Source organism: Macaca nemestrina, chromosome 6, assembly GCF_043159975.1.
Source record: "Macaca nemestrina isolate mMacNem1 chromosome 6, mMacNem.hap1, whole genome shotgun sequence".
Lineage (NCBI taxonomy): Eukaryota > Metazoa > Chordata > Mammalia > Primates > Cercopithecidae > Macaca > Macaca nemestrina.
This window is the reverse complement of record NC_092130.1, coordinates 137,480,453-137,496,150: the sequence shown is the minus strand read 5'-3', so window position 1 is coordinate 137,496,150 and position 15,698 is coordinate 137,480,453. Positions and strand designations below refer to the sequence as shown.

The following is a 15,698-nucleotide window of genomic DNA, read 5'->3' as shown; positions in this document are numbered from 1 at the left end:
GCAAAATCAATTGAAAACCTTTGGGAAAAAATTCACCATTCTAGATGCCATTAAGAACATTTGTGCTTCATGGGAGGAGGTCAAAATATCAACATTAAGAGGAGTTTGGAAGAAGTTTATTCCAATCCTCATGGTTGAGTTTGAGGGGTTCAGGTCTTTAGTGAAGGAAGTGACTGTAGATGTGATGGAAACAGCAAGAGAACTAGAATGAGGAGCCTGAAGATGTGACTGAATTGCTGCAATCTCCTGATAAACCTTGAATGGATGAGTTGCTTTTTTGTTTGAGATGGAGTCTTGCTCTGTTATCCAGGCTGGAGTGCAGTGGCACAATCTCAGCTCACTGCAACCTCCGCCTGCTGGGTTCAAGCAATTCTCCTGTCTTAACCTCCCGAGTAGCTGGAACTGCAGGCATGCACCACCATGCCCGGCTAATTTTTTGTATTTTTGGTAGAGACGGGGTTTCACCATGCTGTCCAGGCTGGTCTCGAACTCCTGACCTTGTGACCCACCTGCCTCAGCCTCCCAAAGTACTGGGATTACAGGCGTGAGCCACGGCACCCTGCCTGAGTTGCTTCTTATGGGTTAGCAAAGAAAGTAATTTCTTGAAATGGAAACTACTCCTAGTGAAGATGCTGAGTATTGTTGACAACAAAGGATTTTGAATATTACATAAACTTTGGTGATAAAACAGCAGCAGGGTTTAAGATGATTGACTCAAATTTTTAAAGAAGTTCTATTGTGATTAAAATGCTATCACACAGCATTGCATGCTAGATAAATCTTTCTTGAAAGGAAGAGGCAAACCTCATTGTTGGCTTATTTTAAGAAATTGCCACAGCTGTCCCAACCTTCAGCAACCACCACCCGAATCAGTCAACAGCCATCAACATTAGGGCAAGACCCTCCACCAGCAAGAAGATTACAATTCACTGAAGACTCATATGATCATTTGTATTTTCTAGCAATAAAGAATTTTTAAATTAAGGTATGTACATTTAAAAAATATGCTTTTGGCCGGGCGCGGTGGCTTAAGCCTGTAATCCCAGCACTTTGGGAGGCCGAGACGGGCGGATCACGAGGTCAGGAGATCGAGACCATCCTGGCTAACACGGTGAAACCCCGTCTCTATTAAGAAATACAAAAAACTAGCCGGGCGAGGTGGCGGGCGCCTGTAGTCCCAGCTACTCGGGAGGCTGAGGCCGGAGAATGGCGTAAACCCGGGAGGCGGAGCTTGCAGTGAGCTGAGATCCGGCCACTGCACTCCAGCCTGGGTGACAGAGCGAGACTCCGTCTCAAAAAAAAAAAAAAAAAAAAAAAATAAATAAAAAATATGCTTTTGCACACTTAATAGGCTACAGTATTGTATAAACATAACTTTTATACGTACTGGGAAACCAAAGAATTCTCAACTTACTTTATTGCAATATTTGCTTTATTGTGGTAGTCTGGAATGGAACTAGCAATATCTCCATGGTATACCTCTAATGAGCAGATTTAACCTAAGCTGAGAAAATATTTCCACTGACGTTTGAAATTTAAGTACGTGTTAGTCAGGTAAAGTAGGGGGAAAAGTATTTCAAGCAGAGGTTAAGGTCCCTGTGTTAAGGCTGTGAGGCCCAAGGGAAAAGAGCTTTCCCTTTAAAAGGACTGAAAGAAAGCAAGTGTGGTTTAAGCATAGTTAGGGAGGAAACAGGCCTGAATGGGAGGGATTCCTGGAGTGGGATATAGAGGTAGGCAGGCAGACTATGGAACATTAGGGATTTATGGACTCAAAATTTATATTCTCTGACACCAAATTAGGAAAAAAAGAGGTCTCTATTTTTGGCCAAGTTGTGTTTTGTGTTTGTTTTTAAACAGCTTTATTGAGGTATAATTGTTTATTACAAGGTGTTTAAGTAGGCCGGGCCTGGTGGCTCATACCTGTAGTCCCAGCACTTTGGGAGGCCAAGGCAGGCGGACCACCTGAGGTCAGTAGTTTGAGACCAACCTGGCCAACATGGTGAAAACCCATCTCTACTAAAAATACAAAATTTAGCTGGGCATGGTGGCAGGCACCTGCAATCCCAGCGACTCAGGAGGCTGAGGCAGGAGAATTGCTTGAATCTGGAAGGGGGAGGTTGCAGTGAGCCAAGATCATGCCACTGCATTCCAGCCTGGGCGACAGAGCAAGACTCTATCTCAAAACAAAACAAAATGACACAAAAAAACAAGGTGTTTAAGCAAACGTGGCAGCACCACAGGATGGGGGCAACCTAAACCTCTAATTTACCTCCATTTTAAAAAGGCTGATATGCAAATCAATATCTTACATGAAGTGTAAATAAAGGCCTCCTTAGATGATCACATTTTCATTGACCTGTAACATCAGTTTGTATTATATAATGCTAACTTAAGTCCTTTTCCACCCCCACCTTTTACCTTCCAATGTCTAAGAACCTCCTATATAGAAATCCTGTCTACTACAGAGTTTTGTGATGCTATTTGTACATTAGAAAGATTCTTGGAACTGCGAAGTGGAGAAAGGATTATAGGATGCAAGGGTTGATATGGATAGCCCAGTAGAAGGCTTTTGAAAAAGCAACAGTAGAGATCATGGCAGCTTGGACGCAGGACCTGGGCAGTGAAGATGACGAGCACAGCTCCAAGAAATATGTAGGAGACTGACTCTATATTTGGTGATGGTTGAACTTTGGGGCTAAGGGAGGGGTAGGAGTCATAGGCAATGCCAGGGTTTCTGGTTGGGACAAGTGGATAGGTGGCAGTGCTACTGATGAGGGGGATGTTAAAAGGAAGAGAAAATTTAGTGATAGCATGATTTAAATTTTGTTAGTTCACGTGGTGGAAATGGTAAATTAGTAAAGGTCTGCAATCAGGAGATAGAAACAAATCTGGAGGTCACTGGCTGATAGCTGCTAACTGAAGCTACAGGAGAGGATGACATAGTCCAAGACTCTTGTGACACCAGAAAATGTTTAGGACTGAACTTTGAAGAACACTAGTATGTACAGATTAGGTAAAGGAAGAGAAGCCCACAAAAGCATTGATGAGGAACAGCATAAAGATAGAAAGCAAGTTAACTGTGTCCTAAATGCCTAGAGGTTTATTCTTTTTCTTTTTTGAGACAGAGTCGCACTCTGTCACCCAGGCTAGAGTGCAGTGGTGCAATCTCGGCTCACTGCAAGCTCCGCCTCCCAGGTTCACGCCATTCTCCTGCCTCAGCTTCCTGAGTAGCTGGGACTACAGGTGCCCCCCACCACGCCCGGCTAATTTTTTGCATTTTTAGTAGAGACGGGGTTTCACCGTGTTAGCCAGGATGTTCTCGATCTCCTGACCTCATGATCCGCCTGCCTCGGCCTTCGGCCCCCCAAAGTGCTGGGATTACAGGTGTGAGCCACCATGCCCGGCCTGAGGTTTTCAATTTTAGTGTCATCTTAACAATGTCACATGTTGCCATAGGATAAGCTAAGAATGAAGTCTCTCCAGAACTTGGTGACATAGAGGTCATTGGTGACTCTAGTGAGGGCCACTGTATATACTGGGGGCAGGAGCCATAGTGGGTTTTAAGCGCAAATAGGAGGCAAGGACATGGAAAACATGGGAAGACACTTGAGAAGTCCGACTGTGAAGCAGAGATAGGACTGTGGTTGGAGAGAAATATGAGAAGCAGATTTCTTCTGATGAGAATGGCGTGTTCAACAATCCATGGAAAGAGCGAATGGAGAAAGAGAGGAAAAATACAGACCAAGTAACAACAGACTCCATGAGAGAACGAGAGGAGATAGGATTCCAACACATGTTGAATAACTGGCCTTTAATAAGAGGAGGGATTCTTCCTGTACAGGAAGAGGAGGGATGAAGTGAATGCAGATGCATTTGTGTACATGGGTATCACGTTTTTTTTGTTTTTTCCCTGCGAAGTAATTAGTTATGGGGTGAAAGGGCCTTTAGAGTGAAAAGGGTTTGAAATAGTTACAGAAGGATTGAAGAGAAGCACATTAAGATTGTTGGCAGTACTGACAGCCTAACTCAATGTGCTGAACATGAATTTACAGTGATAAAAACCTACCAGAAACATGACCTCCAGCTGCAAGGATGCAGAAGTAGTGTTGGGTTCATCCAGGGCTGGTATTTTGCCAGGCTGACACAATACAGCAGCAGCATACGTGAGCTTAAATTATTTACATCTGCTGAAGTCTAGTCCGCCAAACATCACCAGGCTCAAGCCTGTCTTCTGACAAAATCATTTATTCATTTGCAAGCAAGGGAACCAGAAGCAGCAAAGATGGTGCATTCCACAAAAGGGCAGGGGGTGCCATCTTTGGTAAGGTTTGGGTTCCCAATGTAGGGTTCTGAGCAAGCTATAAGGGAAAGGAGACCAGTTCTGGGTTGGATGCTATTTTTGTAGCAAGATTAGATGTGAGAATTAACTAGGGTGCTGCAATGAGGTGAGGGCAAGTTTAGCAACTGGATATCCCCAGTAGTAGATGGGTTATAGCAAAGTAAGTCTAAGGGTGTCATAGCCAACAACAAAGCAGTGGTCACATAAGGAGGGAGTCATGATGGTATTTTATAGCTGCTGCAGGACCCAACAATTTCATGTTAACTTTGCAGCTGCCTTTATCTGCCTGTCCCCCTGACAGTCAGTGGTGGAGCTTTTTTTTCAGTTTAAGCCACTTTTTGAGTCCTAGAGTTTACTTTCATACCAAACATCCTCCTCTCATTAAATGTGAATGATTTTTCCCCCTAAAGTACAACTTAATCCATATGCATCTGTCCTCCCTAAAGATTTAATAAAGTACCTAATTATAGAATTAAGTTTGCTTTTTGTCAAGACCCAGCCTAGAGTGAACCTCAGGTTTCTTAGACCATCCCCCAATCACCAAACCAAAGCCCAAATCCTATCACAGGTTCTTTCTAACACACTCTTAGTGATGCACCCCACAACTCCCACAAGGTGTATGTTCTTCACTGCAACAATAAGCTCAGGCTGGGCGAGGTGGCTCACACCTGTAATCCCAGCACTTTGGGAGGTCCAGATGGGCAAATCATCTGAGGTTGGCAGCTTGAGGCCAACCTAGCCAACCTAATATTGTAAAAATACAAAATTAGCTGGGCATGGTAGTGCATGCCTGTAATCCCAGCTACTTGAGAGGCTGAGGCAGGAGAATTGCTTGAACCCGGTAGGTGGAGGTTGAGGTGAGCTGAGATCACGCCACTGCACTCCAGCCTGGGCAACAAGAACAATACTCTGCCTCAAAAAACAAAAAAAAGCAAACAAAAACAAAACCCAATAAGCTCAACATGTTCAGGTACAGGTGTGTTCCTGGTAGTCTACGGCTGGAGAGCATTAACAACATAAAGACAGAGGGTCAGAGTTGATGACATGACTTCTAGGTTAAGACCAATATTTGCGTTTTGTTGCCAGACACAAGATTATATTTACTAGCAGCTCTGTGTCCTTGCTCATTGGAAAATGATCTTTCCTCAAGACTTACTGACATGTTTCTATTTAAGGCATGACAATTCTAAAGGCCAACAATTGTGGACAGGGGCAACTCTTCCTTTCATTATGTACTGTTGTAGTCAATTATGCAAAGTCTGGTAAACCAAAGACCACCAGGCTCAAGCCATCAGTTTTAAAATATGGCCACATGCTCCTTGATGGCCTCCTATCTGATATGGTTTTAGTGAGTCCCTTAGGACCAAGAGAATATAATGGAACTAATGCCGTATAACTTCCAAATGCAGCTGCTTTCTGGGTCTTTTGAAATGGCCCTTCAGAATCCAGGCAACATGCTGTTAGAAGTCCAAGCTACATGGACAAGTGTATACAATTCTGGTCAACCATTCCAATCTAGTCTTGGCTTTAAGTCATCTCAGTACCATGAATCCAGATGATTATAGCTCTCAGATGTTCAAATTACCCTCAGCCCTTAGTTTTCCTTGCCTAGGCCTCAGACATCATAGAATAGAGAAAAGCCATCCCCATTGTACTCTCTCCAAGTTCCTGAACCATGTAAGTCCACGAGCATAATAAAATGATTGTTTTAAATGCTAGGTTTCTGTGCTTTTTAAAAAATTAAGCGTGAGTAATACCGGGAACAGATACTGATTTTGTTGGTAGCTACTGTGAGTAGAGCAAATACTGGATGGTTACTCACAGAGCAGCTGCTAGAAGTTTCAAGTATATGCAGTTAGCATTCCTTGTCCCTGGTCTAAGGTACCACCCCTTCTCTTCACGTCCTCTCCCTCCAATATTATAGTCAGTGCTATCTTTAGAGAACTGCAGATTATGTTAATAGCTGCCATGTTACAGGAGCCATTTTGAAAAAAATATTTATTACTACAACTTCTGAAAACCACAATTACATACATATTTCCTTTACAGAAGGAATTTTAAAATTTTAATGTCTTATATTTGCTAGTTTTTCAAGGTAGACTTGTTAATGAATTCTTATTCAGAGAATGAATAAAGTATCTTCTGATTTGATTTCAAACCATTAAGTAAATTCATTATGTCATATAAACAAGTTCAACAGCAAATTATTTAAAATACCAGATACTACTTCAAAAATTTAGAGGAAACAGAACTATTTAAGCTTTATTTTCAAAGTCTAATTTTAATTCAGACTGAACAAACAAGCAGAAAAGTGAGAAAGCTAACTGTATTAGCAGACACAGATGTACCAAATGTAAAACAGTGGGTTATTAACAGAACTATTTACATGCATATTTACAAGCAATCCTTTTGTACATAGTTTTATTTTTAGTTAGCTGGAAAAAGATCTGACATTAGGTAAAAATATTATTTATTAGGGCTGAGGTGGTACCACATTATAGTAAAAGTATTAGAAAAGTGACCCTCAAGGTGTATCAATTATAAAGCAGATGAAAACTTGAATGACAAATATCTAGTAAAATTCTCTAGTAAAAAAGTCGATGCAACCCATGCTACAAAATAAAAGTGAGAAAGCCATATAAATAAAGCAGAATAATGTTCTAGGCTTTAAAGTAATGAATTTGGTCAGTTGAGAAAACAAAACAAAACAAAACAATTCTAGAATTGGAATAAATCTTCAGTGAAGTCTTGGTTGTTTAGTTGGGAGTTCACCAAGTTAGGGGTTTTTTCCCCCCGCCGCCCCACGACATTTAAAAAGCCCCTGGTATCAAATAGCATCTGCATATGTAAGTCAGTTGTTGATACATTCCAAGACTTTAGTGCTAAAGATTTTCAAGATTATGATTCATATTGGAAATTCAATTCATTGGGACACTAAACGTAAAAACTAAAATGAAAGCCATAATACTCCTACCTAAAAAAGGATGCTACATTTTTGCAGTAATATGTATTTCCAGACGAAGACTTTTTCTCCTCAAGAAAAGTAGAATTTAAAGGATAAGCATCTAACCAACTAGCAAAATTTTCAACATTTCATTTATTTCAAAATCGATTTTATTGCAGCCAAAACAGTAGAATTAACTGTACATAATAAACTATTTTATATATATACACATTTTAAGTTATAGGGAATAAAGTTTATTTTGGCAGATAGTGTTAAACAAAATTAAAGTTGCATACATTAGTAACATAACTCAACATCCTTAATTTGGTATAGGTGTTACACATTTTCTTGCTCTCCTGTGTTCTGCTAAATCACCATACCTAAACTGCTTTATAAAACTGATATGCTGAAATTTAACTTTACTGTTTTCGCTTACGCTCTGATTCCAAACAAAACTTTTCATAAGCTTCTTCTATCTCTGGGTCCATCTCATCATCAATATCATCCAAGTATCTGTAAAAGCAAAGATGATTCATAAGAGTGTAAGGTTTTTCAATTCAGAAAATAAGATGCTAAATCATGAAAAAAAAATGTAATACAATTTTCCTAGACTGAGTTATAATAGAACACAAGCCTAACTTTAGAATTACATTAATGGCAGTCTTCGGACAACCAAATGCTTAATTTGATAGGTAAAAATTTACAGATTCTGAGTCCCTTGTATCTGAAATTACAGTAAAGCATATATATATACTTTTAGACATAAGTTAAATTCTGTAACTTGAAAGTTAATCAAAGGCTTGACATATAAACTTGGGGCTCAAGATTGATATTAATAAATTTACCTTACCAATAAACAATTAGAATATAACTATTAATAGAACATAATTTCAAATATGCCATTCATCTCTAGTGATGCACTAATATTTTATGTCTACTTAATAACAGAAAGTGCTATTCCTGCTATGATTTCTGCTGGGTTATTCCCATGATGACAATTTAGTCACATTCCCGTTTATTTGGAATCAGATTTTCATAGGGAGCTACTTTTGAGATCATCTATTCCAGATTTTTTTTCAACTATTAGGTAGTTTAAAATGGTGGAAAGCAAGGTTTCCCATAGTTAATTACAGGGGGAAAGATTTAAAGTGTACAATTAAGGATTTAATCTACACATTCTTACTGAATGTTCATAGCCATCTTAAAAAGATATGCATTATGATCATCTTCATTTTGGAGATGGAAAATAGAGAGACTCTGGAAGGTTAAATGAACAATGTAAAATTTTAAGTGTGTGGCGGGCCCAGAATTTGACTCCAGGTCTTACCCCCTTTTCTACGCTTTTCCTCCACAACATGATTCTATCTACACCTTCCCCACCCCTCCAATAATCCAATCCCTTCCACCTACAAGCATGAAAAAACAGTCTTGCCAATCCTACCAACTGCTAATGAGTTCTTTTCTGTTTCTTCCCCATTTCTAATACAGGGCAATGTGTTTAAATAACCATGAGCTCATTAGGGCAAGAGAATATGATGCTACCAAACAAACTTAAGAGGATAACCTAAAGTTCAATGCCAAGAACAACTTTATCTTCCAGCGGTATACCCAGGTAGACGGAACTTTCCTAGTTATGCCTGGGTCCTTAAATCCCTATATTTTTTTGTTTTCTATTAAACTAGGATATAGAAGTATGGCAACAATTGTATTTCTAGATCTCAAACTGACCCATAATTAAAATATCACTAGAATAAAAGTGGTTCACTTTTTAAAAAAATCTACAACACAGGAGATGAGATATAAAAAAAAAATAATAATAAGTTCAAGATATAATTTATTCCCTCCCATCTCCTACTTAGGAAGAAAAGAAACTAAGTAGCTTGTCCAAATATACACAAGTTGTTAACGGAATTGGGACTAAACCTCACAAGTTCCTGGTCCTTCTAAAAGAAAATGTAGTGCAATCTGATGGTAATTGAGTAATATGTTAAAGGGATCTTTAATTACAAAGAGTGGCAGGTGAAGAAATAGATATAAAAACAGTCCTATAATTAACATCTTATCAGTTCAAACATTTTTACATAGTAATCTGTTTTCTGTACTCTTATCCTTTAATAGCTAAGATTTGAGCCATCTACTGTGTGCCAGAAGGCTAAGTATTTATGTATTCTCATGTAGTTTTCCAAAAAAAAAAAAAAAAAAAAAAAAAAAGACTCAAGGACAGGTACTACTATTCTTATTTTATAGATGGAGAAGCAGACACAGAAGTTGCCCACGATCTTACAGTACGTTTTAGAACTTCTTAAAGTCTAGATACAATAGAATCTATTTTAAAAAAATAATTATTCTTAGGCATACTATATTTTAATGGTTATTTTCCTCAACTATACATTTTTCAGAACTAGTCTGTGAGTTAATAAAATTTTCTGAAAATTTTTAACACATAACCACTACCACATAGCACTATCAAATCAAAATATCAAAATGCCTTTTTTTTTTTTTTTTTTTGAGACAGAGTCTAGCTCTGTCTCCCAAGCTGGAGTGTACAGTGGCAAGATCTCAGCTCACTGCAACCTCTGCCTCCCAAGTTCGAGCAATTCTCGTGCCTCAGCCTCCTGAGTAGCTGTGATTCTGTGATCCTGGCTAATTTTTGTATTTTTAGTAGAGACAGGGTTTCGCCATGTTGGCCAGGCTGGTCTTGAACTGGCCTCAAGTGATCTGCCCTCCTCAGCCTCCCAAAGTGTTGCGATTACAGGCGTGAGCGACTGCGCCTGGCCCCAGACACCATTCTTTCATGAGCTACTTTGTCTAATCTCCACCTACAAATCAGACATGGAAATTTCACGAAGTTAGTAAGTAAAGAAAACTTACGGATCACCAGCCCCAGATAAATCTGTTCCATTTTCTTCATAATCTGGAAAAAAGTCCTCTCTTTCAAGTAATTCTTGATATTTCTCTTGGTAATCTGTAAGACAACATAGGAGAAAAACTAAATGCTGAAAAAATATCACATGAAATGACCAATCACCCCTAAATGTTTTTAAATATTATGACTTTTGCCCCCCTGCATGCTCAGAAATCTTAAAGTAATTACATAAAGTACTATAAATATAAGTTGGAAATCAAAGCCATTGTAGGTGATGTACATTCATGGCCAATGTGTACTGTTTACATTCTCTACTGCTGCTTTCCATCAGACAGAATAATGGTTATATAACTGTTGGGGAAGAACAGTTCTTCCATACTCCTGTTTTTCCTTTCATTGGAAAGATATTAATCAAATATTACTGGTTTCCAGCTCCCCCTGAACTCCTCCACAAGGAAGTAAAGAAAGCTATCTGGTAAAGTAAGCAGGTAACAGCAAATGGTCTCTGTTGCTCAGATGAGGTTAACCTACCAAAAGTTTTGACAATGGGTGATTTTCCTTCCCTTTCTTCCCAGAGAGATGGGGAAGGCAGCTACCTGGTAAATGTTTCAGCTCTGCCAACTTTCCCTTCATTGGATCTTCCAAAGTAATACCGGTGATATCACAGCTATCTGCCAATTGTCTTAGGAAGAGTTACTGGGTACCTTTTAAGGAAAGTATTTCTTTATGAAGTCCTAACCTCTGAATAAAAAAAAATGAATCCGTATATATTAAGACTAGTTATCTTATAATTAGTTTCTTATGAACAGAATCCAATGGAAATTTTGCAATTATATTAGACTGTGTAAAAGCCATGTTTTTCCAAGACTGTGTCAGTCTGTATAAAACTCTAACTCCAGCTTCAAGGGCTAGGGACATGCTGATACATGTCAATTTTGACAATTTAGAGACAGTTTTAACAATAAAACCTTCCTGCTACAAATGCTTCAGGTACTAGCTAAGACATTCTTTTAAATGTATAGATGAGTTCACAGAAAAGAAAAACCAAATCATCAGGTCACAAATGAAGAAGGAACTGAAAGCCATACATAAACTGCAGCTGCTGCAGCTGGGAGGCTGACAGGTGATATTGGTCTCAGTAACTAAGGGGCTTGGATTTTAAAACCCACAGAAAGTCAGAAAGCAAGGTCTTGGGCCCCATGTGAAACAGGAAGATGAAATCCATGCTCCATGCCCACCTCACCTGCACAAACTTGGGGCCCTCAAAAGGCTAGTATCTTAAACAAAAGGAGAATCAGGAAAAAACCCCAAAAATATCTCAGTGGCGTTTTATATAAGCGAGACAGCAGGAAAGCTTGGTCGTCTCTGCCTGGGTTTGGAGTAGGGACAGAGCACTTTGTAGAAACTGGTTCCCCAGAGAATTTTTAACAATGGGCCTGCACCTCAAATTCCTACTACCTACATAAAGAACCCCTATGACAAGAAAATAAAAAATTTGTCCAAGTCAGTGATACCTACTCTGTGGCTCCTGGCAGAAGCAAATGTAAAACCATTTTGGATAGAGGTTCCTATAATCCAAGTCATAGTGTTTCTCATGAGGAAAAAAAAAAAAAAAAAAAAAAAAGACAAAGCACTGAAGCATTCAATCAGGGTCATATTAATATGAAACTTCAAATGGTTTAAGAAAAAAAAAATGTGTGGACAAGGTCAGGAGTTCAAGACCGGCCTGACCAACATGGTGAAACCCTGTCTCTACTAAAAAAAAAAAAAAATACAAAATTAGCCGGGTGTGGTGGTGCACACCTGGAATCCCAGCTACTTGAGAGGCTGAGGCAGGAGAATTGCTTGAACCCAGGAGGTGGAGGTTGCAGTGAGCCGAGGTCATGTCACTACACCCCAGCCTGGGTAACAGAGTGAGACTCCGTCTCTAAAAAACAAAAGAAAAAAAGAAAAAAAGAGTGTGTGGAAAGAGCACAAATGATAAAGCAAATAACCGTTAACAAAAAGTACACCTGGGTAAAAGGTATTCCTTGTACAATTTTACTTTTATAACTTTTCTGTAAGTTTGAAATCATTTCCAACTGAAAGTTTAAGAAAGACAGTTAAGGCAAAAATTTTATGTGTGATGATCAGAAATAACAAGGGTTATAATTAAGATGATAAAACAAAAATATATAACAGAAGTAAGCATGTTTAGAATGAGAAAAATTAACTTGAAACTGAGAAAAGGTCAAGATTATTTGAACAAAATGCAGAAACAAAATTCAGCTTGATTTTTATGTAAAACTAAGATTTCATTTACTTTCATGAAGTACAGGAGATTTAAAAACCCTTAAGAAAAAGAAACAGATTTATTGGCTGTCTATATTACTTCTTTTCCTTGAAAAGAAACTGAAAAACCAAACTGAATTTCTGTAAATCAAACAGTACTAGAAACAAACAGGTTAGACAAAAACAATCAAAATAAATCAAGGTAATTTTTAAGAATAAGAGGAAAGATTTGTCTTACTAGACATAGCAAGATTCACAGTAAGGTAAAAATAATTAAGTGTAGTATTGGCATAGAAAGAGATTAACAGAAAAAAAGATTCACACAAACACAGGAATAAGACACACAATTTTATAGAAGAGTTACATGGTATACAACAACGGGGGCTTATTATAACTAGGAAAGGAAGGATGGCTTAATACCTATTGTTGAGACAACAGGCAATGGAAAAGATACTTAATTCCTATGATATCCTCCTATATAAAAATTGCACTGGTAGATTAAAGACCTAAATATAAAAAGCAACAATGATTTTTAGAAGCAAATAGAAGTGGTAAGGAAACTTTCTTAAACCACAGAAAGTAGAAACAAGACTGAAATTTTGTTTACATTAAAACTCAAAGGTTCTACATGACAAGACATTACAAACAAAATGCAAAGACAGCCAAATACTAAGAGAAAGAAGGTAACCGAAACCCTCAGCTAAGAATCACTTTTTTCTAGACTACACAAGTAATTACAAAGCAGTAAGACAAATGATCCAACAGAAATATGAGCAAAGAGTATAAGCAGGCAATTCTCAAAGAAAGAAATCAAAAAGGTCAACAGGAACAAGAAAACTTCAATATAACTTGTCAGGAAAATAAAGTGTCAGCAAGATAGAATTTCATACAATCTGATGGATAAAAATTAAGTTTAATAAAAAGTATTGCCAAAGATGAGGAGCAGGAACCCTCATGTGCTGCTGATGGGAATGTTAAGTGGCATAATCATGCTGGAAAACAATTTAGTAACATTTAGTGAAGTTTAAGATGCCCATAATGTATAACTTAATTCTACTCCCTTGCCCTAAAGAAACTTCTTTGTGCTAGAGACACAGGACAGTCAATGCTTGGAATCCGGAGGAAACAAATGAAAAAATTCCAACCATAAGCTGGTTGCAGTTTGTACCAAATGGGAAAAATTTCTCTTCCTCACTCTACAGTCCCATCTATTACAATTAAGGCAATCTTTCTATAAATGATCCTCTTCTGGAAGAGGAAATGTGCAGAGATTTCGATTTTAATTAATTCTCACACACCAAGTATTAATGAAATGTGTAATTCTTCGTGTCGACAAGTATTAACCCATATTAATATATGTCGCTGACTATGTGGTGAACTAGAACCGTCTTTCCCCTCCATCTAATCACCTGAAAATTTAAGATTATAAAAAAAGTTAGAGGAAATATAAAATTAAAATAGTTGCATTTAATTGAGAATCCTTCCCATCCTCTGTTGTTAGGTGACAAGACATTATATGTGGAATCAGACTTTCATTTGAAATGGTTCAAGTGGTCACTATGAAGAGCATTCTATATTAGACAAACCATTACACCGGTATTTTGGAATGATGTGAAGACATCAAAAAGTTATAATTTTGTGCTGGTGAGGATGTGGTTTTCTGTAAATTTACTACTTTACCACACAACTGGGAGGAGGGAATGACTGTGAGACAACATACCTGGATCAGCTGCAGTGAAAGGAACACCATCAGATGTATAAAATGTTGGTTCGTTCTAGGATGAATCAAAGTGATAAAAATATGTAATCATTTCAGAATAGATTTTTATAAGTACAATAATGAAGCATGGCTGATGTCACTCACCTGCACCTGATAATGCAAGAACAAGCAAAAGAACCTAACTTCCTAGTAGCCATTTTCATTTCACTGAGAAAGTCTATGGTTTTCAGATTTCCATTCTTTATCTCAATTTCTTGTGGTTCTAACGGTGCTGCCTATTGTCTTTCAGTGAACTGTTTTGTTGCCTGGGCTGCAGTGCAATGGCATGATTTCAGCTCACCACCACCTCTGCCTCCCGGCTTCAAGCAATTCTCCTGCCTCAGCCTCCTGAATAGCTGGGATTACAGGCGTGTGCGCCACCACGCCCAGCTAATTTTGTATTTTTAGTAGAGACGGGGTTTCTCCATGTTGGTCAGGCTGGTCTCAAACTCCTGACCTCAGGTGATCTGCCTGCCTCGGCCTCCCAAAGTGCTGGGATTATAGGTGTGAGCCACCACGCCTGGCCAACCATTTTTATTTTATTTTTCTTTACTACAACATGCAAAGTAAAAGTCTGAGATGCAGGTCCTTGGTTATGAATTCTCTGGAAAAGCTGCTTCCTGGCATCCCTGTGCTCAAGTCCAAGCCTTGTCAATCTCTCTTGCCACTGGATAGATCTTTCTCTAGTCCACCCTTTCACTGGAGAATTCTAGGTCTCTTCTCTTTTTTACCCAGTCTGATGGTTGCCATGTCACTCAAAGCCAGTGAAGACAGTTATTAGGCACTGAATTCTGAGAACAGCTTTATGTAGATCTTCTAATTTCCAAAACTGAATTCAAGCAATAAGCAAAACTTAAAATACAAACAGTGGCATACCATAAAGTAGTTAGGATCATTTTCTGGTGTTGCTTCTCTATATGTTGAAGTTGCATGGACTCTACCCCAGTTACTTGACCGGAGTTCTACAAGCTTCAAGAGCATCTGTTTCACATCTCTGTAGAAAAAAGTTGAAAATGAGTTAGTGTATCCACCATAAGGGCTGTCAGACCCTAAAATATCTCAAATTCCCAAAACTTTATTTTCTTAATTTAACATGTACATCTGAGGCCTTGACTTTCTAGACATTTCCTATATGACATAAATTCATTTAAAAAAACAGCCTTGAATTATGTTCCATGTAACCATAACTATATGGACCTTAAAGGCAGTGGCTATCCTTCAAACAACATTTTTATGTCTCCTACTCTACTTACAGTAGTACTTTTATTTGTTGGACAGTTAATATCTGGATTTTTTCATTTAATTCATATTTTAACATAAGAAAATTAGCTTTTTCAATTTCTGAGCAAAAATGTCTGACACATGTCTATCACAAAAATGTCTAGTGAGCAGAAGCTATAGGTAAAATATTATTCCTTTAAAGAAAGTATTTTTGCATATCCATTAGCCATCAACTACCCTGCTGAAGTACAGCAAATTAAAAAACAATCTCCAAAGAAAAAGCAAGACATTGAGATGT

The 15,698-nt window shown here is 38.2% G+C and overlaps 1 protein-coding gene across 5 annotated transcripts in view; it reads right to left on the bottom strand.

Annotated features, from left to right (window-relative positions):
• Positions 1–6,574: 6,574 nt before the first annotated feature.
• LOC105487486 (poly(A) binding protein interacting protein 1) overlaps positions 6,575–15,698 on the bottom strand; it is a 31,049-nt gene continuing 21,925 nt past the window's right edge. For all 5 annotated transcript variants that reach the window (XM_071098955.1, XM_071098957.1, XM_011750948.3 and 2 more), the window contains exons 8-11: positions 15,056–15,173; positions 14,141–14,195; positions 10,155–10,248; positions 6,575–7,796 (exon numbers count right to left, since the gene is read on the bottom strand). In XM_071098955.1, the coding sequence (XP_070955056.1) occupies positions 7,703–7,796; positions 10,155–10,248; positions 14,141–14,195; positions 15,056–15,173 (361 nt within the window). In that variant the 3' untranslated portion in view covers positions 6,575–7,702. The remainder of the gene's footprint in view (positions 7,797–10,154; positions 10,249–14,140; positions 14,196–15,055; positions 15,174–15,698) is intronic.